This window comes from Malaclemys terrapin, chromosome 4 (genome assembly GCF_027887155.1).
Source record: "Malaclemys terrapin pileata isolate rMalTer1 chromosome 4, rMalTer1.hap1, whole genome shotgun sequence".
Taxonomy (NCBI): Eukaryota; Metazoa; Chordata; order Testudines; family Emydidae; genus Malaclemys; species Malaclemys terrapin.
Window position 1 is genome coordinate 41288343 of NC_071508.1, and position 23920 is coordinate 41312262.

The 23920-nt window shown below is 45.8% G+C and overlaps 1 protein-coding gene across 9 annotated transcripts in view; it reads left to right on the forward strand.

Annotated features, from left to right (window-relative positions):
* The window catches only part of PPP6R3 (protein phosphatase 6 regulatory subunit 3), a 132426-nt gene that overhangs the window by 62050 nt on the left and 46456 nt on the right, over positions 1 to 23920 (forward strand). For all 9 annotated transcript variants that reach the window (XM_054025364.1, XM_054025366.1, XM_054025367.1 and 6 more), the window contains 5 exons: positions 3 to 116; positions 2465 to 2594; positions 11712 to 11864; positions 17121 to 17270; positions 18036 to 18100. In XM_054025364.1, coding sequence (XP_053881339.1) covers positions 3 to 116; positions 2465 to 2594; positions 11712 to 11864; positions 17121 to 17270; positions 18036 to 18100 — 612 coding nt within the window. The remainder of the gene's footprint in view (positions 1 to 2; positions 117 to 2464; positions 2595 to 11711; positions 11865 to 17120; positions 17271 to 18035; positions 18101 to 23920) is intronic.

The following is a 23920-nucleotide window of genomic DNA, read 5'->3' on the forward strand; positions in this document are numbered from 1 at the left end:
AGGCAAGAAATTATAGAACAGCTACTATCAAATATTTTTCATAAAGAGAAAAATGAATCTGCAATAGTCAGTGCAATCCAAATATTACTGACCTTACTTGAGACAAGACGACCAACGTAAGACTTTTCCCCCTGATCTGTGATCACATCCTTTGAGATTTGTGCTGCTGCTGAATTTACCTTTCGTAGAGGTGGCATGATTTGCATCCTTCCATGAACTGCAGGAAGTATTATGCACTTCCCCCACCCCCACTCCCCAACGGGTGTCTGCCAGCTTCCCATCTGGAAGGGTCCTCTTGATCTAATGTAAAAACGTAGCCATATAAACTTTTAGATTGCATCCTTAAATACCAGCTTTATTTCTCAGTTTTTGAAATCCTTTATCCCGGCCTTCATATCAGCTTATGTTTAGATACTACAGTGATGGAATTATAAGTGTCTGAGCACATCAGTGTTCTCAGTTGTGGTCTGGTCCCAAGATTCTCAGATTCTATGAAAAGCATGATATGAAATGTTTGACGTGTTCCTACATTTTACAGCTTTGTTTTGATAGCTGATGATGGCTCCCATCTGAGTGTCCCTTATGACTGTTCACCACAAACCATTTCTGTGTCTGGTCTTGCTTTCCTTGTGTTTCAACTTCTGCTCTTAGCTGATGCTAACAGGTGCGGTCTTTAATATCTTTTGTGGTTGGATCCAGCCCAAGGGCCTATTTTGACCCCAAAGCATCTGCAACCTAGTCTTCAGCAGACTAGAACTTCTTTCTTTTTTCTTTTTTTTTTTCATCAGTCTGTTCCTTTTTCGAGAACCGAAACAGGAGGAGGATGATGCACACTCCTTGATCACTTCCCTATCTGTTTGCTCATACTTGCCTCTCTTTAATTTTTTAATTTTTTTATTTGTTGATTCCTCTGCCAGAGGCACAGGGTTTAAGTTGGTAGAAGATCTGCTTTGTATTGGGCTTGTGACATTACAATTTACAGCTGTTGCGCTGCAGGCATACATTGTGTCTCAAAACTTTAAGCTGTGAAGAAACACACATTCTTCTAAATATTTTTAGTAATCTTGATGAAAAATTTTAAAAGTGACATAGGAGCTTAAGTGACTGTCAGTGAAAGTTATTGGGGACTTAGGGCATATCTACACTACAATCTTAAATTGGCCTAAGTTAAGAATTCTAACTCCTCGTCAACCTAGCCCAGGATTGGCAAACTATGGCCCACGGGCCGCGTCTGGCCTGTCAGACCTTTTAATCCACCCCTTGAGCTCCCGCCAGGGAGTGGGGTCGAGGGCTTGCCCCACTCCGCATGTGCCGTGGCTCTGCGTGGCTCCTGGAAGCAGCGACATGTTTCTCCCTCCGGCTCCTACGCGTAGGGATAGCTGGGGGCTATGCAAGTGCAAGCTCTGCAGCTCCGTGTAGGAGCCAGAGGGGGGACAAACCACTGCTTCCAGGAGCTGCTTGAGTTAAGCACTGCTGGGAGTCTGCACCCCTGACCTCCTCCCACACCCCAATTCCCCCCAGCCCTGATCCCCTCCCACCCTCCAAACCCCTCAGTCCCAGCCCAGAGCACCTTCCTGCACCCCAAACCCCTCATCCCCAGCTCCACCCCAGAGCCTGCACCTCCAGCTGGAGCCCTCACCCTCCCTCCCACACCCTGAACTCCTAATTTCTGGACCCATCGCAGAGCCCGCACCCCCGCCAGAGCCCTCACCCTCTCCCGCACCCCAACCTCCAGTTTCGTGAGCATTCCTGGCCTGCAATACAGTTTCCATACCCAGATGTGGCCCTCAGACCAAAATGTTTGCCCACCCCTGACCTAGCCATATCTATGCCAGGAGTTAGATTGACCTAACTGTGTCTCACAGGGCATGAAATTGTTCACATCCCTGAGCTATGCCACTAGGTTGATCTAATTTTTAAGTGTAGGCCAGGCTTTACATGCTTTTAAAACTTGTACTGTTTGGCATAAAGCATTTCCTAGGGATTGATGATGACTTGCTATTAACCAGTGTTGTGAACTCCACACAGCAGGAAGAGACCAGACAAACCCTGAGGACGGGGGGAACGAAGACTGAGCCTGCCTGAGCCCCACTACCTCGGGTGGGGAAGCTGAAGCCCAAGAGCTTCAACTGCAGGCTGGGGGCCTGTAACCTGAGCCCCACCATCCAGGGCTGAAGCTCTCTGGCTTTGGCTTCAGCCCTGGGTGGCAGGGCTCGGGCTTCAGCTTTGGCTCCAGCACATCTAAGCCTGCCCTGGCAACCCCATTAAAATGGGGCCGTGACCCACTTTGGAGTCCCGACCCACAGTTTGAGAACCGCTGCTCTAGATTTACCCCTTTGTGTATAGTCTTTTTTTCTAGTTATAGGTTTACAGAGCTGGTGCTATGTTAAGATTGTCTCTAACTTGAGTTAATATTGTAACTAATCCTGCAATATACTCATCAAACTCTTCTTTGTATATTTAGATTTGAAGGTCATATAGAGATCTGTCCTCCAGGCATGAGCCATTCAACATATTCAGTCAACAAAAGTGTTTTAGAAGCCATAAAAGCACGACTTGCATCCTTCCATGAGCTACTACTTGAGCCCCCGAAAGTAAGTGGAATTGTAACGCTACCAAATGAAAATGGAGACAGATTACAGGCTGTCATTTAGCGATAAAGGCTTTAAAAATAATAGTTTTTCTTCAAGTGCTTTCTCATGTCCATTCCATGTTAGGTGTGTGTGCATGGCATGCACCATTGCCAGAGATTTTTTTCCCCCTCAGTGGTATCCATTGGGCTGGCTCTAGCACCCTCTGGTGCCATGCGCTCGTGGACCACTATAAAGGGCCCAGTCCCCCACACCATCTCAGTTTCTCCTTAACGCCCAGGATGGTCACTGGAACACCTTCTCTTGCTTCGGTAAGGGATTCATTAAGGGATTTTTCTGTTATTCTCTAGTTTAGTTATCTTCCATTTTAATTTCTAGTAGTAATGTAGATAATATTACTGTATATAGTGAGACCCCCCCGCCCTTCTTTTGCCTCAGGGGCTGGGCATGCCCCGGTCTCTGGGCTAAAAACCCTGCGCCTCCTGCAGCAAGCCTGTGCTGGTGGGCAACCCACACTCTGAAAAGTCTGGAAGAAGCTCACATATAAGGGTGTGCCAAATCTGCCGCAACTTCAAGTCTTGTACAAAAAGGAGAGGGAGGCTAGACGAAGAGCTGTCCTAATGGAAGCCACATGTAGACCTGCATCAGAGCCAAGCAAGTTGGACTCAGCGCCTCAGCTTCGATGTAAAGCACTCTCTGGCGCTGCATGTTTCTCAGCACCTGTCCAGTACTGAGAGAGAAGCACAAGAAACTGGTCCGAGAGAGGACACTGCCCAATATTGAGGAAAGCCAAACATGGGAAGTGCAACCCGTGTCGGACCACAACTCCACTCCTGTTCTGCTAGCAGCAGCATAGACTCCACCCTGTTTGCAGGTGCCGTTGAGTCCGGTGCGGGGCCATCTGCCAATGTCGGGATCATCATGGTGCCAGTGGGATCGCAGTGCCTTCCAACCTTGAGACCTTTGCAGCAGCCAGGGCCCTGATGGGACAACTACTGGCTCCGATGAGCATGTCGAACAGAATGGAGCATGTTGCCCCGAGCTCATATCCAGCACCAGGCCCTTTGGTACAGACCAGAGGAAACCTGGCCCTTCTGTCGTCGGCAAAGATGTCTCTGGTACGACACCGGTCGATGAAAACAAAAGGTACTGCTACCCCATGGTCTCCTGAAGAGTTCTCTTCCTCAGAGTCAGAGGTGGAGCCCTGTGCAGAGCCAAAGGGCCACTGCCAATATCTGTCCTACATCCCGCTGGTTCTTGGTGTCTTCCAGCTAGCACCGATCCCCCTCCCTGGCTCTAACCAGGAAGCCAAAGAAAACCACGAGGGGAAGATCCCCTATTTCCCATAAGGACTCTCCTCCGCCCGGTCCTTTCCAAGACCCGTGCCGGGCGACTTGACACCTCCATCACGGAGTTGGGCCCCAGCTCAAGTAGAGCGGTCCAGCCCATCCTGCACTATGCCTGCCATCCCAGACAGTGATGAGGTCCTCTGTCATCTAGAAGTCCCGTCGACACCAGAGGCCCTGCAGGTAGGGGAGGAGATTCTGACGCTACCAGTGCCTCCCTCACCAGCTCTGGTGGTACCCTGGTCAAAGGGTAAACCCGCCTTGGGTCCTTACTGTGTGTCCCTACCTCAGCGGCACCACTCCCCATCACGGGGGATGTCCTGCCAATGCTCGCCCCCTCGGAGCCGTCACATCAGGGAGGCAGGCTCAACGAAGCCGTCTCCGGGCCCTTGGCGCTGACACGCACCCCCCCCCCCCCCCCCCCAGCAAGAGCATCGCGACCAGCTGTTCGTGTCTCCAAGGCCTCGGCACCGGTCATGTGAACCATCATTTGAACGTGGCCACGGGTAACTGATGCCCATCGCTGACATGCGGATCCCCGCTTTCGGGAAATCAGACAACCCGGTACCAGTTGAGCAGCGTGCGGCGTAGATCGCAGGTCTACCGATGCCAATCTGCTGAACACCAACGGTCCCTGAGTTCCCGCACGAGGGACTGGTCTCGGTCGGTCAGGTCGACGTTGAGGCGTAGCGGCTAGCACCACATGGAGAAGGAACGCCGGTCCACTCGATCATGATTGCCTGGTAGCGACCATTCTGCCTCGGGCTCCAGAACTAAGCAGGAGTCTTTGACAAGCCCCAGCACCAGCGGTACCATCCAATCATTGGGAAGGCAACCTACCCCGTGGTCCCAAAGCCAGTGGCTACCAGCTGCCTGGTACCCCTGGAACCTGTGGGGGTTTCCCCAGCTCTTGGAGACAGGCCGCTTGGTGGCGGAGTCCTCAGATAGGCCATCAGCCTCAGCATCCCACCCTCCAAGAGAAGTAGAGGCACTGTAAGGCAGGACACCTAGGCCCACGAGCAGACAGGGGAACAGTCTGGACCACCAGGGGACGTGGTGGCTCCCACAGCACTGGCTTCGTCCTCATCGTTGCCCAACGAAGCCATCACGGGTCCCCCTCACCCAGTTCCACAAAATGATGCTAAGGCTCATCAGGAGCTTTTGAAGAGGGTCGCCTCCAACCTGGGGCTCCAGGCGGAGGAGCTAGAGAAGCCCTCAGACTCCCTATTTGACATCCTCTGCTCCACGGCACCTGCTAGGATGGCTTTGCCCCTACACTAAGGGGTATCAAAAATTATTAATGCCCTATGGCAAACTCCCTCCTCCCTGCCCCCCATTACAAAAAGGGCTGAATGGCCATGAGTATCTCTACACCCACCTGGCTCAAAACTCTGTCATAGTTGAGGCAGTTAATCGAAGAGAGAGGCAGGGGCAACCCGGGCCCACACCAGAAAATAGAGATTGGATCTGTTTGGGCAAAAAGTTTGTCTTCCAGCCTCCAATTGAGGGTGGCCAGCCACCAAGCCCTTCTCCGCTGCTACAATTACAACATGTGGCAGGCCATGGCCAAGTGTGAGGTTTCGCTTCCCGAAGAGTTCAGGAAGGAATTCCTGGTGATCCTCGAGGAGGGCACAGCTGTGGCCAGGGTGGCCCTCCAGGAGGTTCGGACGCGACGGACTCCGCAGCTGGCACCATGGCCTCGGCCATCTCCATGCAGCGGGGATCCTGGCTGCTCCTCTCTGGCCTGTTGACAGAGGCTCAGCACTCAATGCAGGACCTCCCATTCGACAGCCAGGCCCTGTTTGCAGAACAGATGGACAGTAAGCTGCATGAGCTAAAGGACTCCTGCCCCACCCTGAAAACTCTAAGGCTGTACATCCTCGGTCCAGCCTGTAAGTGCTTCAAACCGCACCCAGCTCAGGGTCAAGGGAGCCAACCCCAACAGGGCCGCCCCCCAAAAAGAGCAGGGGCTACAAACACCGTCTGAGCTACCCACCTTCTCCCTTCGCCCAATCGTGTTCGACCTGCAATAAGCAGGGGAGCAAGTGGGCGTTTTGAGGGTGGGCCCGAGGGCGACCTATCTGACTATACCCTGGATCTATCTTTCTCGCCTTTCTCCAATCGCCTTACTTTTTTCTTCCCGGCATGGACCACCATAACTTCGGACCGCTGGGTCTTCAGTACAGTGGCGGAGGGTTATACCTTCCAGTTTCTATCTCTTCCCCCCCCCCCCCCACCCTTCTTCCCCGTCCCTCTTTAGGGACTCCCCTCATGAGAATCTCCTCGCACAGGAGGTAGAAGGGTTGCTGCAGCTGGGTGCGGTGGAAGAGATTCCTCATGAATACAGGAACAAGGGGTTCTATTCCCAGTACTACTTAATCCCAAAGGCCAGGGGTGGTCTACGGCCCATCCTGGACCTGCAAGACCTCAGCAAATACCTAAAGAAGTTGAAGTTTCACATGGTCTCCCTGACCTCCATCATCCCCCTCCCTGGATCCAGGAGACTGGTATGCCACTCTCGACTTGAAGGACATGTATTTTCATACAGCGATCTTCCAAGCACACAGGCACTTCCTACACTTCACGGTGGGATTGGACCACTACCAGTTTGCGGTCCTCCCTTTCGGCCTAGCAACAGCACCAAGGGTGTTTACCAAGTGCATGTTGGTAGTAGCTCAGGTGTCGGGCTATCCAGATCTACCTGTACCTTGACCACTGGCTGGTCAAAGGTTGATCCAAGTCCAAAGGGCTGTTGCGGTGCTGTAGGCCCCGTGCCGATCCCTGGGCCTGCTGGTAAACAACAAAAAGTAGACGTCCGTTCCAGTGCAAAGGACAGAGTTTGTCGGAGCGGTGCTTGACTCCACCTGCGCCAGAGCTGGCTGACCAAGGGCCGCTCAGTGGCTCAGGTGAGAAACAGCATCCACCTGATCCAAGTCACCTTCCGTGCCCTGGACCTATTGATAAGCAAAGGTTGACTCTTGTCCCTGTCCAGAGAATAGTTTGAGGGTTGTGCTCAATTAGACTCTGGCCAGAGTCCTCCTCCTGAAGTCTCTGTTCCAGATAATGTCAGTTTTGATGTCGAAGGTCAAGGCTCACCTGGTCACGACAGCCTGGTTTTGCCTCAGACTTTTGGGAAACATGCCTGTGTGCAATTACATGGTGCAGCATGCAAGACTACGCCTCAGGCCCATTCAGGCTTGGCTGGCCTCTGTGTACTTACTGAACTGTCACTACTTGGATTCTGTGCTTACCGTTCCTGTTCCGGACCTTGTCTCCCTTGACTGGTGTAAGGATCCCTGATCAGGATGAATATAGGCAAACACAGGAATGCAGGGGCAAGATTAGAAAGGCAAAGGCACAAAATGAACCCAAATTGGCTACGGGAATAAAGGGAAACAAGAAGACTTTTTATCAATACATTAGAAGCAAGAGGAAGACCAAAGACAGGGTAGGCCCACTGCTTAGTGAAGAGGTAGAAACAGTAACAGAAAACTTGGAAATGGCAGAGATGCTTAATGACTTCTTTGTTTCGGTCTTCACCGAGAAGTCTGAAGGAATGCCTAACATAGTGAATGCTAATGGGAAGGGGGTAGGTTTAGCAGATAAAATAAAAAAAGAACAAGTTAAAAATCACTTAGAAAAGTTAGATGCCTGCAAGTCACCAGGGCCTGATGAAATGCATCCTAGAATACTCAAGGAGCTAATAGAGGAGGTATCTGAGCCTCTAGCTATTATCTTTGGAAAATCATGGGAGACGGGAGAGATTCCAGAAGACTGGAAAAGGGCAAATATAGTGCCCATATATAAAAAAAGGAAATAAAAACAACCCAGGAAACTACAGACCAGTTAGTTTAACTTCTGTGCCAGGGAAGATAATGGAGCAAGTAATTAAGGAAATCGTCTGCCAACACTTGGAAGGTGGTAAGGTGATAGGGAATAGCCAGCATGGATTTGTAAAGAACAAATCGTGTCAAACCAATCTGATAGCTTTCTTTGATAGGATAACGAGCCTTGTGGATAAAGGAGAAGCTGTGGATGTGGTATACCTAGACTTTAGTAAGGTATTTGATATGGTCTTGCATGATATTCTTATCGATAAACTAGGCAAATACAATTTAGATGGGGCTACTATAAGGCAGGTGCATAACTGGCTGGATAACTGTACTCAGAGTTATTAATGGTTCCCATCCTGCTGGAAAGGCATAACAGGTGGGGTTCCGCAGGGGTCTGTTTTGGGACCGGCTCTGTTCAATATCTTCATTAACAACTTAGATATTGGCATAGAAAGTACACTTATTAAGTTTGTGGATGATACCAAACTGGGAGGGATTGCAACCGCTTTGGAGGGCAGGGTCATAATTCAAAATGATCTGGACAAATTGGAGAAATGGTCTGAGGTAAACAGGATGAAGTTTAACAAAGACAAATGCAAAGTGCTCCACTTAGGAAGGAACAATCAGTTTCACACATACAGAATGGGAAGAGACTGTCTAGGAAGGAGTATGGCAGACCACAAGCTAAATATGAGTCAACAGTGTGATGCTGTTGCAAAAAAAGCAAACATGATTCTGGGATGTATTAACAGGTGTGTTGTGAGCAAGACACGAAAAGTCATTCTTCCGCTCTACTCTGCGCTGGTTAGGCCTCAGCTGGAGTATTGTGTCTAGTTCTGGGCACTGCATTTCAAGAAAGATGTGGAGAAATTGGAGAGGGTCCAGAGAAGAGCAACAAGAATGATTAAAGGTCTTGAGAACATGACCTATGAAGGAAGGCTTAAAGAATTGGGTTTGTTTAGTTTGGAAAAGAGAAGACTGAGTGGGGACAGATCACAGCTGTTTACTCCTCTTGAACCTCAGGGCCCTCCACCTGATCATGTGAATATGCCATGGTTGATCCCAGCAGAACAGGCCTGTTCAGAACAAGTCTGCCAGGTTTTGCTAGGTAATGGGTAACTGTCTACTAAAGTGACTTACCTAGCCAAGTGGAAGCATTTCTGTGTGGTCTTCCCAACGAGGTCTCTCTCCGACTTGGTTGCCCCTCTGGTCTGTGCTGGAATACCCGCTCCATCTGAAACAGGGACTAGCTTTTTCATCGATCACAGTGCGTCTAAGAGCAATCCTAGCCTTCCACCCTCTGATGGACAGTATGTTGATCTTCTCTCATGAAATGTCCATCCTCTTCCTGAAGGGATTGGAAAGATTTTATCCTCAGATTCACAAACTGATTCCACCTAAACCTGGTCTTATGAAGACTCATGGGCCTCCCCTTTGAGCCACTGGCATTGTTCCCGCTCTTGTATCTCTCCTGGAAGGTTGGCTTCCTGGTAACAATTACTTTGGCCAGGAGGGTCTCAGAAATCAGGGCCCTTACATCAGAACCTCCGTATATGGTGTTCTTTAAAGTCCAGGTTCAACTGCGTCCCCACCCAGCATTCCTTCCAAAGGTGGTCTCATTGTTTCATAGTAATCGGGCTGTTTCCTGCCAGTTTTCTTCCTGAAACCGCACAGGAACGCAGAGGAGTGGTGTCTCCACTAGCTGGATGTTAGACGCGCCCTGGCCTTCTACGTGGAGAGGACCAAACTGGTCTGTAAACTATGCAGCACTTTTGTGTCAGAAGACAGGATGAAAGGCCTATCGATTTCAACCCAGAGAATTTAATCCTGGATCACTCCCTGTATGTGCACGTGCTACAAGCAGGTGGGCAGTCCAACCTCTTGCCATCTTGACCGTCCATTCGACCAGGGCTCAGGCTTCAGCAGCAGCATTTGTGGCCCATGTCCCAGTCCAAGACCTCTGCAGATCAGCGACCTGGTCGTCAGTTCATACCTTCTCCATCCACTACGCTATCACCCAGCAGGCGAGAGATGATGCCAGGTTTGGCAGAGCAGTGTTGCAGTCCGCATGTCCATGAACTCTGAACCTATCTCCTTGGGCACAGCTTGTCATCTAATGTGAAATGGACATGAGCAAGCACTCGAAGAAGAAAAAACGATTACTAACCTTTCCGTTAGTCTTGCATCTGAAGAAGTGAGGTTCTTACCCACGAAAGCTTATGCTCCCAATACTTCTGTTAGTCTCAAAGGTGCCACAGGACCCTCTGTTGCTTTTAACCTTTCCGTAACTCTTGTTCTTCAAGATGTGTTCCTCATGTCCGTTCCCCAACCTCCTGCCCCCCTGTTGGAGTTAGCTGGCAAGAAGGAACTGAGAGGGTGTGGGACTGTTAGGCCCATTTATGCTGGTGCATGAGCTCACAGCACCAGAGGATGCTAGTTGCCTTGATAGATACCACTGAGGGAAAAATCTTCAGCAATGGTGAACGTGGCGTGCGCACACCTAATGTGGAATGGACATGAGCCACACATCTTGAAGAACAGTGGTGACAGCAAGGTTAGTAACTTTTTTTTATTCAGAAACCAGTTTAATGAAAGCTAAAAAATACATTTTAGCCTGTTTAACGCACAGACTATAAGCCTTTTTCTGAGCCACCTATACTTTGGCTATTCATTAGTGATCAACTACTTCTGTAATGTATTGGCGTTCATATTTTCAACTGTTTGACTTTGTTTAATGGAGCAAAATAGAGAAAAAGCAATTGCACTAAAATGCAACAAAATATCCTTTCCTTTCTTTGGAAAGGAGCATGCTTTGGTATGACATACCAAAATAAAGCAGAAATAAGTGGTCCAGAAGAAGGATGTATCATGGAGGGGCAAGACAAAGCTTCCATATACACTGTGGAAAAGATTGGGAAAGCTCACTTTAGAGAGATGCTTTAAGAAGATATGAGGTCTATAAAAAGACAGAGGAGAAAAGGTAGATCATTTGTAGATCACCAGGGACATCTGGTGAAATTGAAAGGCTACAGATGTATTTAAAAAGTGCCTTTTTCATAAGGAAACCTGCAGAACTCATTGTTCTACAACATAATTGTGGTCAAGAGCATAGAATTTGAAGGATAATGAGAATATCCATATTTGTAGTAGGTAGGATGCTTTCTTAGAAAGGAGATAAAATCTCCATTCAGGGCACAACTGAACCACTAAATGACGGGGACACTTCTTCCTTAATCCCTGTTTGCTGTTTATTGCATAACTGTCCACTATGAGGTTTTTGCTTTCCTTGGAAGCAGCTGGTATTGACCACTGTCAGACAGTTTATCTGAGTACACAAACCACTGGTCTGATCTGGTATCGTAATTCCTAAATTCCTGTGCAAGTATGCTGGCATTTATGACAGCAGTAGGGACCATTAAACTTTTACAATATTCTCTTCACTAAAACAAACATAATTATTCTGAAGTCTGCAGCTAAGGTTTATTTCTCTCTTCTGACTTTAGAAAATTTACCACAATAATTATTATTTTTCTTGCCTGGATAAATACAGAAACTGCTTAACTAGACACACTGGACTTGAATAGTTAGAGCTTGATAAAGTGTGTTCTAAATCACTGTTCTCTCCGGCAAATGTCCGTTGTGGGCCTGAATGCAGTTCCTTTTACGAGTCCATAATGCCACTAAGTTTGTATACTCCATATCTTTTTATTTCCCCCAGCCTAATTGTCTTCTTTGTTTCCAGTCCATAGTGCTAGAAAATAAGTGTTAACATATGGAACTAAAACATGCTGTCCCACAACATAATGTCATGCTACTACTGCCAAATTGGCCATACAAGATTCTTACCACATTTTCTGTTTGTGGATAAATAACACTGAGCTGACTTGAAATAAATGTGTACTTTTAAAAAAAAATTGTTCCGATGGACTTTTTTTGTCTAGAAAAGTGTTATGAAGACAACATGGGGCGTATTGGATCCACCTGTGGGAAACACTCGCTTAAATGTGATTAGGTTGATATCCAGCCTTCTACAGACTAACACAAACAATGTGAACTTGGAACTTATGGAGTTGAACAGCATAGGAGTTATATTGGTAAGAATAATTTACTTACACTGTTAAAAGCTCTACACTACCCTCTTCATTTTTATAAAATCACAGAAATTAGATGGCAAAGTCCTGTTAAGATATCACAATGTCTATTCATTTTGTCAGTGCAGATTGTGCCCTAGAGTATTTTGCAGTAAGCCATGTGATGAGGCTTTCACCACTTTCCTTGTGAGACTATTCCACCATCTGGATTTTGTTAAACTTTCTTCCTGATGGTAACGGAAAATTTTCCTCATCTCTGCTTAATCATTTACTCTTTAGACCTCTATACAGTACATGGCTTTTCATACTCCTCGGTGTTTACACTCTACAGACAGATCTAGATTTCTACCTTATCTTTGCTATCTCCCCATGCTCAAATTCTTTCAGCCAACCTATGTAAACATACTTTGCTTTTATTCTTTCTTTCTGAGTCATTCCTTAATTTTTTTTGTTCTTTTAATTCCTTTAAAATGTGTCAACTGTATATAGTGCATTAAGTACAGTCCCATCAGTGACATTAAGGACTGGTTATCTCGCTTGTCTGAAGTGGTATCTCTCTGTATGCTGCCAAACCTGTAGTGGTTTCGCCACTGTATTGCACTTGAAAACCTGTATCTAGTTGGCGATCTTCTTGCCACATAGATTTTTCCCACTGAATGTGTATTTTTGCCTTATGTTCTAGCATGCATTTTTTCCAGGTTTACTTTTATTTCCTACTTATGCTTCAAACTTTTTATTGCCATTATTTTTGTCCTCCTTGGCTTTGCATACACCTCCATTTTATATAATCTTAATTTGGTATGCTGTTTGTATAATACATTGTATTAGTGTAGGGTGTAAAATAAAACTAGGCCTAAGCCATTTAAACGTTCTTCATATTCTGCAGTGGATGCCATTTTAAAATGATTTTACAAATGCAAAGTTTACTATGGTATTCCCTATACTTGAAATGGGAAATACCATAAATCTCGTGGTAGGCTTAATTACTGTGAGTAGTAACCATCCAGTTTTAATAGCACCTTCTTAAGGAAGACTGTTGCATTCCTAAAGACATTTTGAATGATACATTGTCACAGTTCAGGGCAACTGCACCTGTATTCCCTCTCTATTGTCCCTTGTGGACAACCACTCTAGGCTTCCTCAGCAGTCACATCTCTTGGGCAGAGACCCAGGTCTGCACTCCCTCGTGATTAGGGTTTTTCCAGGCCGCACAGTCCCCTTCTTACATTGTGTGATAGTCCCGGCAAGCAGCGTTTGCACTTTGCTTTCTTTCCAAATGATATAAACAGCTAAGTGCCCACACAACCCTATCTAAGCAAGCACACTTATTCTTAAGGTGAAAGTATTACAGAAAAAAATATTAAACAATAAAAACCTACGTGCATGCTAATAAGCTTACCCGAGATCACCCCAACTAACCTCGGGCTCGGATAGGTGTCAGTTCTTCAAAACCCACAACTGAGTTTTTTCTCCATGGTTACAAGGTCAGAACTGTCTCAGATTCAGAACCACCATGAATAGTTTGGTCTTTCCTTTATTCAGCTTGGGTCTTTGATCTTCAGGTTCCAGGAACAGGTAATCAACAATATTGTCTCCTCGGGGTAGCTTCAAAAATCTGGGTTTTTGCATAACTGGATGTGGGAAATTTACATTCACGTCCCCCTAGAGATTTCCAGGAGAACCACTTAACACGGTATGTCCTTAAAATCCATTCTTATCTGGCACATAGTTTAATACGGTCATTTGAAGTTCATAACACTTGCCAGGATTCACATAAGATTCTCTTTCCCTTCCCCCCAGCCCCAGGCTATAAACAATACATATTGGGGAGACTACAATGGGTCATATTGGAAGGTGAACTGTTAAGCTGGAGGGAGGTTACCAGTGGAGTTCCTCAGGGATCAGTCTTGGGACCAATCTTCATTCACATGTTTATTAATGACCTTCCCACAAAAAGTGGGAGTGTGCTAATAAAATTTGCAGATGACACAAAGTTGAGAGATACTGCCAGTAGAGGAGAGGACTGGAATATCCTACAAAAAGATCTGGATTTCCTTAAAAACTGGAATAACAGAAATGGGATGAAATTTAATAGTGTAAAGTGCAAGGTCATGCACTTAGGGACTAACAATAACAGTTTTTGCTCTAAGCTGGGGACTTATCAGTTGAAGCATCAGAGGAGAAAGACCTGGATATATAGGTTGATCACAGGATAAGGCTGGTAAGCCTAATTGGTTGAAACTGTAGTACAGAACAGAATTATCAGACACCTAGATGAATACAGTTTGGGAAGAGTCAACATGGTTTTTGTAAAGGGAAATCATGCTTCACCCATCTATTAGAATTCTTTGAGGAGGTTAACAAGCACGTGGACACGGGAGATCCAGTGAATATAGTGTACTTAAATTTTCAGAAAGCCTTTGACAAGGTCCCTCATCAAAGGCTCTTAAGCAAAGTAAGGTGTCATGGGTAAGAGGGAAGGTCCTCTATGGATCAGTAACTGGTTAAAAGATAGGAAACAAATGGTAGGAATAAACGGTCAGTTTTCAGAATGGAGAGAGGTAAATAGCGGTGTTCCCCAGGAGTCTGTACTGGGACCAGTCCTATTCAACTTATTCATAAATGATCTGGAAAAAGGGGTAAACAATTGTGGCAAAATTTGCAGATAACTATTTTGAGTAGTTGGGTAAGTCCAAAGCAGACTGTGAAGAGTTACAAAAGGATCTCACAAAACTGAGTGAGTGGGCAACAAAATGGCAGATGAAATTCAGTGTTAAATGCAAAGTAATGCACATTGGAAAACATAATCCCAACTATACATATAAAATTATAGGGTCTAAATTAGCTGTTACCACTCAAGAAAGAGATCTTGGAGTCATTGTGGATAGTTCACTGAAAACATCTATTCAGTGTACAGTGACAATCAAAAAGAATGTTGGGAATCATTAGGAAAGGGATAGATAAGACAGAAAATATCATATTGCCTCCATATAAATCCATGGTACACCCACGTTTTGAATACTGCATGTAGATTGGTTGCCCCATCTCAAAGATGTATTGGAATTGGAAAAGGTACAGAAAAGGGCAATAAAAATGAGAAGGGATATGGATCAGCTTCCCTCTGAGGAGAGATGAATAAGACTGGGACTCTTCAGCTTGGAAGAGAGATGATGGGGGGGGATATGATAGAGGTCTATGAAATCATGACTGGTGTTAAGAAAGTAAATAAGGAAATGTTATTTAGTCCTTCTCATAAGACAAGAACTAGGGGTCACCAAATGAAATTAATAGGCAGCAGGTTTAAAACAAACAAAAGGAAGTATTTCTCCAGACAATGCAGTGTCAGCCTGTGGAACTCTTTGCCAGAGGCCTGTTGTGAAGGCTAAGACTATAACAGGGTTCAAAAAAGAACTAGATAAATTCATGGAGGATATGTCTATCAGTGACTATTAGCCACGATGAGCAGGGATGGTGTCCCTAGCCTCTGTTTGCCAGAAGTTGGGAATGGGTGATGGGATGGATCACTTGATTACCTCTCTGTTCATTCCGTCTGAAGCATCTGGCATTGGCCACTGTTGGAAGACAGGATACTGAGCTAGATAGACCATTGCTCTGACCCAATATGGCCGCTTTTATGTTCTTACGATGACTGTGAGCCACCAATGAGCTGCGGCCGTGAAAAAGTAATGCAGACCTAGGATCCATCAGGCGAGGTATTTCCAGTAGACACAGGGAAGTGTTAATACCATTATACAAAGCATTGGTGAGACCTCATCCGGAATACTGTGTGCAATTTTGGTCTCCCATGTTTAAGAAAGATGAATTCAAACTGGAACAGGTGCAGAGAAGGGCTACTAGGATGATCTGAGGAATGGAAAACCTACCTCATGAGAGGAGACTCAACGAGCTTGGCTGAGGGGAGATATGATTGCTCTCTATATATACTTCAGAGGGATAAACACCAGGGAGGGAGAGGAGTTATTTAAGCTAAGCGCCAGTGTGGACCTGACAAAAATGGATATAAACTGGCCATCAACAAGTTTAGGCTTGAAATTAGACCAAGGTTTCTAACTGTCAGAGAAGTAAAGTTCTGGAGCAGCCTTCCAAGGGGAGCAATGGGGGCAAAAAAACTGATGTCCAGACTGAGCTTGATACATTTATGGAGGGGATGGTATGATGAGACTGCCTACAATGGCATGTAGCCGATCTGTAACAAACCTCTCCAATGGCTGGTGATGGGATACTAGACGGGGAGGGCTCTGAGTTACTACAGAGATTTCTTTCCCAGGTGGGTGTCTGGTGGGTCTTACCCACATACTCAGGGTCTAGCTGATCGCCATATTTGGGGTCGAGAAGGAATTTTGTCCTGGGTCGATTGGTAGACCCTGGGGGTGTTTTGTCTTCCTCTGTGTCATGGGCCACAGGTTGCTTGTAGGTTTAAAATAATGTAAATGGTGGATTCTCTGTAACTTCAAGTCTTTAAATCATGATTTGAAGACTTCAGTAACTCAGCCAGAGGTAGGGGTCTATTACTGGAGCAGGTGGGTGAGGTTCTGTGGTTTGCAGTATGCCGGAGGTCAGACTAGATGATCATGATGGTCCCTTCTGGCCTTAAAGTCTGAGTACCTTTTGGACTCCCAAGTTACTTAATTTTAATTAAATAATGTTTTTCAAGTATATTACAGGAAGATGCCATGTCTGTCACACATAATGGCATTGCTAAATTGTATTAAAAAATCTCAGATCATTGAGTATTTCTAAGAACTCTCATAATTCTGAATGTTGCCAGTGACTGCTGCCGAATTTCTTGTTTCCATATAAGAAACATAATTGATCTAAATCAGAGAGACAGAAAAATTAACTTTTAAATGTATATTTTTTCACTGTGTGCCTTTGTGTAGCCAGTACTTGAACATAAAAATATGAAAGTATTGTAGGGAAAGAAGGGTAGGATTGGAAGTATGGACATCTGGGTTGTCTTTCTGACTCCACTTTTGTCCCTCTATTTCCCTATCTATAAATTGACCAGTACTGATCTACATCATATGGCAACTATGGGTTGTAAAATTGCTATTTAGGTGCCAAATGTGTGTAGATTTGTCTTTCTAGAACAATAAATTGCTATCTAAGCCATATACAAAATTTTATTGAAGAGATTGCCAGTTACTGTCTGACTTTCTAGAACTACACTGCTGCTTGTTGTGTTCAGTGAAAAGACCCCAGTATTTGTAATCAAATCCTTTTGAATTTGTCTTGCAGGATATGTTCTTTAAATACACATGGAATAACTTCTTGCATACTCAAGTAGAAATCTGTATTGCATTGATTCTTGCAAGTCCCCTTGAGAGCACAGAAAATGGCACAATTACAGATCAGGACTCCATTGGGGACAATCTCTTACTGAAACATGTAAGTTGTGCTTTTGTGGACATTTTGACATTGTAAGCCTTGTTCTTAACTATTGTAGCTGTTTCTCTTTCTAGTGGAAATAAAACAGTGTCTTATTAAATAGAGGCATGGAATAAAAAAAGATTTAGTGACAGTTCACTACCCATGTTGAAGGCATGGTCTTGTTGATGCATGGTAGATTGCTCTCCAGTCTGCTAGGGGCTGGGAGGGCTGCAGCAGTAGCTCATCCATCCCTAGGATGAGACTGTTGTGCGGGACAACTAGTGTCTTGGGTCTGTCTGAAGAGGAATCCGTTTAACTTAAGAGTAGATTTGACTAGCTCTGAAGAGAATCCTTTCTGGTTTGCTGGGAGGCTTGTAAACTTATGATTTGGGACCCAAAGTTAGGGTAATCTAGACATTCTGAACTATTAATTTTGTCATTCATGAAAATAGATTTTCTGAATATAGCTCATAGTTCACTTAGGGACAGATTTTCAAAAATGTTCAGTACTCAGCAGATTGTGTTGAGAACAAAGGGACCTGAACACTCATTTAGGTGCCTAAATAGGAGTTGTAGGGTGCTGATCTCAAGAATTTTGGTCTTTAATATAGTGAAAAGGGCTTAATGCACTTTGAGTTTTGTTTTGTGAACTTAAAAACACATTATGTGATCTAATAGTTTTCTGCCTGAAACTAATTGCTACTTCTATTTGAAATTATCTTAATATATGATACTTTGTACTTAAGGTTCTAGAAACACTAAGCAAACACTTTTTTTTAATAGCTTTTTCTTAAGTGCCAATTAGTGGAACGAGTACTTGAAGCATGGGAAATGAATGAGAAGAAACAGTGAGTAACAAAGCCTTTACTCCTTTCCCAGAAATTGAAGTGCTACATTAGATTTGATGTAACATACGAGTGCGTGATCAGTTTAGAATTGAGTCTACTACTGTAAAAGCTTTGTTATCCAGCATGTTGGGGGAATGGGGAGGGGGTGTCGGTAAGTCAAAAATTCCAGTTAATTAAGAGGGAGAGTGTTTGGGTGCAGGAGGGGGCTCAGAGCTGGAGGTTGGGTGGCAGGAGGGGGTGTGGGCTGCTGGATCCAGGCGGCGCTCACCTCTGGTGGCTCCCCACAAGCGGTGACATCCCTTCTGCTCGTAGGCAGAGGCATGCCTCTGCCCTCAGGCGCTGCCCCCGCAGCTCCCATTGGCCGCATTTTCCAACCAATGGGAGCTGCGGAGCCAGTGCTCAGGGTGTGGTGGAGGCAGTGCACAGAGCTGCCTAACCTCTGTCTAGGAGTGACAGGGACATGGGCGGCTCCCTGCAAGCGGCAACAAAGTGAGCACCACCCTCCGACTCCCGAACCCCCTGCCCTGAGCCCTCTCCCGCACCCAAACTCCGTCCCACAGCCCGAGCCGCGCAACCTCTCCCACACTCCGACCCCCTCGTGGCCGTTCCTCCACCTAGGAACAGCAGGGACATGTTGCCCCTTCCAGGGAGCCACACGGAGTCAGGTAGGGAGCTTGCCGGCCTCGTGCCAGCCCGACTATAAATCAGACTTTCAATGAAGATCAGAAATGCTGGTTTATAGAGCTTTCCAGTTGGTAAAGTGCTGGATAACACAGCTTTTACTGTAATGTGTTCTTCCCCACCTCACCTTAAAACAAATTTTACAAGAGGCATAAACAAACATGGAATATGTTGAACATGCTTTTCTCCTTTTGTCAGTAGGTGTGAGGTGTAATTATCTTTTGTACATGAATAAAAAAAATACAAGTTAAGCTGGTAAAATAACTTGGGCAAGGAAGCACACTGACACTTGGACTAGAGCTTCTGTTGGCCTTTAAGTTTCTGATTTCAATTCCTTACACTTTTCTTCCCCTGGCAATGTTGATCTTTCCCAGACTGAACCTGTTGGCCCAATAAGTATAGGGTTTGGAAATTCCTAACGGATCCTGATGTGAGCCCTTGGTCCAACTCTGGTCCATCAGACCCTCCTGTACATCAGGAAGAGGTACTGAGAAGTGCCATTCCTGGCACTATGACCTCCAGGTCTGGGGTTCACAGGAGTAGAGCAAAGGATTCCTCCAGGCTCTCATCCAAAAAGAGGGCCTCTTCTCCAACCACTTTCAAGTTGAGTGAGAGGCCATGTCTTGGTACAGGAGTGTTAGGATCTCACAAGGAGAATGCTACCATTCTCCCAGCTCTGATGGGCAAAAGCACTCTGAAACCAGCACTATGTGTAGGGGTGGGGCAATCCCTGGTACGGGCAAGAGAAAAACAAAAGTGGGTACCTCCTACACAGACACACAATTGTAATGAGTCATTGGTACCAAAGACTGCAATGAGACTGATGCTGGCGGCGCCATGAAAAGAAGGAAGCCCATCCCACTCCCTTGAGTCTAGGGCTAGGTATGCTGCCCAGAGGACATGGCCATCTTCACTAACCTGGAATCTCCGCTCCTGTCAGAACAGATCCTGAACAGGGACATCTCCGCACCATTGGTCCAGGGCATGCAGGAAAGGGAGTGTCGCTCACTGATACCATCTACCAGATGGTGTGTAAGGATCCAAGGATCAACGGCACCGCCCATGGATTTTGAATCTGCTACCTCATCTGATGAGTGTTGGGGGGCGAGTGCCATCATTGAGACAAGGGGTCAGTCCAGGCAGAGGATCCAGAGTCTCTTGGGCATAGTCTGTATCTCATAAGAGAGATTGTGCACCTCAGAACTAATGGTACCCTACTCCATGGAGACCACCCCAGTTCCCTTTTGTCTCCTCACATTAGCCTTACTGGGGTCCATGGGATCCATACATGCGACATCCTGAATTCTTACAGTACCACAGGGAATCCAGACAGCCCTCCCTTTGCAGAGAAGATCCTGAACCACAAAAACTAATGGAGGGAAGAGGAGGAACCACCAGCTCAAACGGGGTTGGAATCTTCAAGCACAGGCGAGGTGGTTGCACCAACCTCATCATTACCATGTGATGACTACAGACAATTTAAAGACCAACTGAGGAGGACAACTGACAGACCTTTCCACATGTTCCACTTTTACCTCTGCTTCTGAGGAATGTGAAGCAACAGGTAGTATCAATGATTGATTTGCTCCCAGATGGCCTAGGCAATTCTGGTTTCCCAGCATTCACCAGATATCAGCATGCCCATGCATCCATATTCAGCTCATCCCAGACCTGTTGACCAAGGACAGAGGCAAGATCAGACATCCCACTCCAGCATCCCTCCACCTGATAGCCTGGTATTTGGATGGGCAACAAACCTAGAAAAGGCATGTTCAGAAGCACTACAATCTGGCCTTAGCAACAGTAGGAAGGATTCCATAAAAGTGCTACAGAGAAAAGTGGAAAGGAGTTTTCGGCTTGGCACCAACATTGTCTAATAACCCCGAAAGATGACAACATCCCTGTCATTTTGAACTATCTTTTCTCCTGAAAGACTTTGGAAGTAGCTCTTAGCTCTATGTGGATGCACTTAGCACTTACCAAGACCTGTCACCCTCTGGAGAACAACCAGAGGGATGAAGAATGTTTTTTAAAAGATAGTGTTGGTGTTAGAACCTCTGATAACAAAACATACCTTGACTGGAACCTCAGTCTAGTCCTGTCAGCATTAACACAGACTGTGTGAACCCTTGGCATCATGTTCATCTGTTGATGAAGGTTGCCTTTCTGGTTGATATCACCTCAGCCAGAGGAGTAGGTAAGCTGGGGGCCCTCCTGGCTGATCTGCCTTACACTTTTTCTTCCACAGACAAAATTTTGCTAAGACTATTTTGGAAGTGAATTTTTGATGTAATCTCTGAGTTCCATCTAAATTGGAATATTCACTTAATCTGTTTTCTTTCCAAAGCTTCATGGCACCAGTGAAGGATAGGAGACTTCACTCTGGACATCTGTTGGACCTTGGCTTTCTACCTACAAAGGACAAAGTGCTATTTAAATCCTTTGTGGAATATAAGGGAGGGGAAGTAATCTCCTCTGACCCTTTCCAAATGGATTTTGGGCTCCATCCTGCTTTGAGTTAACGATGCCCCTTCTCCACCATTGTGTGCGGACTCACTCAACTAAAGTTGAGGCTGCATCAGTAGGTTCACTTCAAGACATCGCTCTCCTCAAAATCTGTAAAGCAACAATGTGGGGCTCTGTTCGCACCTTTACGAGACATTACAGCCTGGTGCAAGCTCCTTCATCTGATGCTTTCTTCAGCAGAGCAGTCCTCTGATCGGTGGTGCAGCAGATGTCTTTGCACCCCCCTTCTTAATCAATACTGCTTGTTAGTCATCCACAGGAATTACACATATAGACCATTACTTGAAGGAATGTTACCTATCTTGTATAGTAATTGGAGTTCTTCAAGATGTGTGGTTCTTATCTCTGTTCTGCAACTGCCCTCCCCCTTTGAAGTCTTAGGGCTATTTGTGGTAGAAGTTGTTGGTCTGCTCCACTCCTTATGCCCTCAGTTCACCACATGAGGAGGAAAAGGGCACAGGCACAGACCAATGGACACAGCTGGCAAGAATCTTCTGGTATTTGGCTCATGGAGCGCATGCATACCAGCAGTGGAATACCAATAAAGACCCATATTTTGAAGAACTCAGTTACTGTATAAGCTAAGTAACTTTTCATTCTGCAAAGATCTTGGTGTGCTTTGTTTGACAGTGTTGTTGACACTGAACTCTCATGAGGAAGTAGTATGGAAAATGACTCCCTACAGATCTACTAACCTCGAGCTCCCATTAAAATATGTGCAGACTTTCTCAAAGATGAACCAGTATTTAGCACACAGGCCAGTTCTCTGACTTTTTCTTGTAAAGCAGCTTCATAGCTGTGGCTGGTAACCTACTACAGTAAAGAACTGAGAATGTATTGTGAACGCATGGAAGTGACTCGTGTAAGAAATATGCAGACCCATCTTTAACTCTTATTGCACACTGTAGTAAATGTAACGAAAGAAATCCCAGGTTTGTTCTTCAGTAAGTTTTTTTTTTTTTCTTTTTTTTTTTTTTTCTTTCTCCTAAGGATTATTAAAATTGGGAGCCTAATGTGAGACTTACATTCCTGTGACAGGACACCAATTAATTAATATTACACGCTATTTATATAGCACCAAAAATTATGCCTGACACTTCAAACAAGGACCTTCAAGTGCTTACAATCTAAACTTCACGAGAGTTGTTTTGGGGGAGGGAATGCACTATAAAGCAAAATTACTGGGGGGCTGTTCTTGGCTTGGTTCTTTAACTTCTACAATCTTTTTGTCTTTATAATAGAACATAGTCTCTCATTTTTTGATGTTGAATCCATATTCTTCCTCCTTTCACTGTTTTTATTCCTGGCCAAATGCTCTGGTCTTGTGGAGTCTGCTTCTCTTTTTGATATAGATAGAAATGAGAGACCAGCTATTAGTTAGGTTTTCATACTATGCCCATTTCCGTGATATCCAAATACTTCCAAACCCACAATAGGAAGTAGTACCTCCAACCGCCAAAATAGACCATAATTTAAATGGGGAGAGAAACTGCTGGTCATTTCTTTGCCTCATATATGGACAGTTATAAGGATAACAAGTAATCTGTTATGCTAATTTATACATGTTTTAGGCTGATAGGTGTACTGTAGGAATGAGGGAGAGGGAGGAAATGGTAATTAAATAAACAAAAGCAGTCACTCACTTCAGGCCTTCAGTCTCCTTAATTCATTACCAAAAAATAAATAAATTAAATAAAAAAAATCCTAAACCCTGAGCAATCACTCCTGTAGGATTTATAGAGCACCAGATAGAAAGGGAGAGGTAAAACAATGAGCTGAATAATGTTTACGCCTGAGGGCATTCTGTGCCAAAATATTAAAAATTCTGCACCAAAAAAATTAAAATTCTGTACACAATATTTTAAAACGCTGCAAAATTCTTTAAATGTTGTTAGTCAGATAAATGTGGAGGCTCCAGCATGGCACTGGGGAGCACAGGCCACTGGCTGCACAGAAGTGAGAGATTACTGTGCAGCTCCCTCCACCCCCATCCCAGACAGACTCAGCAGTGAGGCTGCACCCAATCCTAACAGAGTGCAAGGAGGGGGCCTGCCCCAGAAACACCCCAGAGCCCCGCCCCTCTGTGCTCAGTCGGGTATCCGGGTGTGGAGGGGATCTGGATGCAGAGGGGCTTGTTGGGGGGGGGGTTCTTGGTGCAGCAGTAATGGAACTCTGCAGGGGGTCCAGGTGAAGGTGGTTGAGGCTCAACGGGCTCTGGGTGTGGGAGGCTCAGTGGGGTGGGGGGGGTCCAGATGCTGGGGGAATGGGGCTCAGTGGGGTGGGTATTGAGGTGCAACTGGTTGGGGCTTGGTAGGGTGGAGATCTGAGTGTGGGTGGCTCGGGGCTCATCGGGAGGGTTCTGAGTGCAGGGGATGGGGGGTTAGGTTCGGCAGGAGGGTCTGGGTACGAAGGCGTCTGGATGCACAGGGGTTGGGCAGATGAGGGAACAGCTCCTTGTACAGAGATCCTTCCCCCTGCAGCTGAGGAGCGATGGGTGCAGGAAGCAGAGGGAGAGGGTGTGCGAGTTTGCAGAGCTTTCTGCAGCTGGGGGAGAAATCTGTGGGTGGGTCTGACCTAGCTGCGAATGCTGTCCAGGGGAAGAGGAAGTCCCGT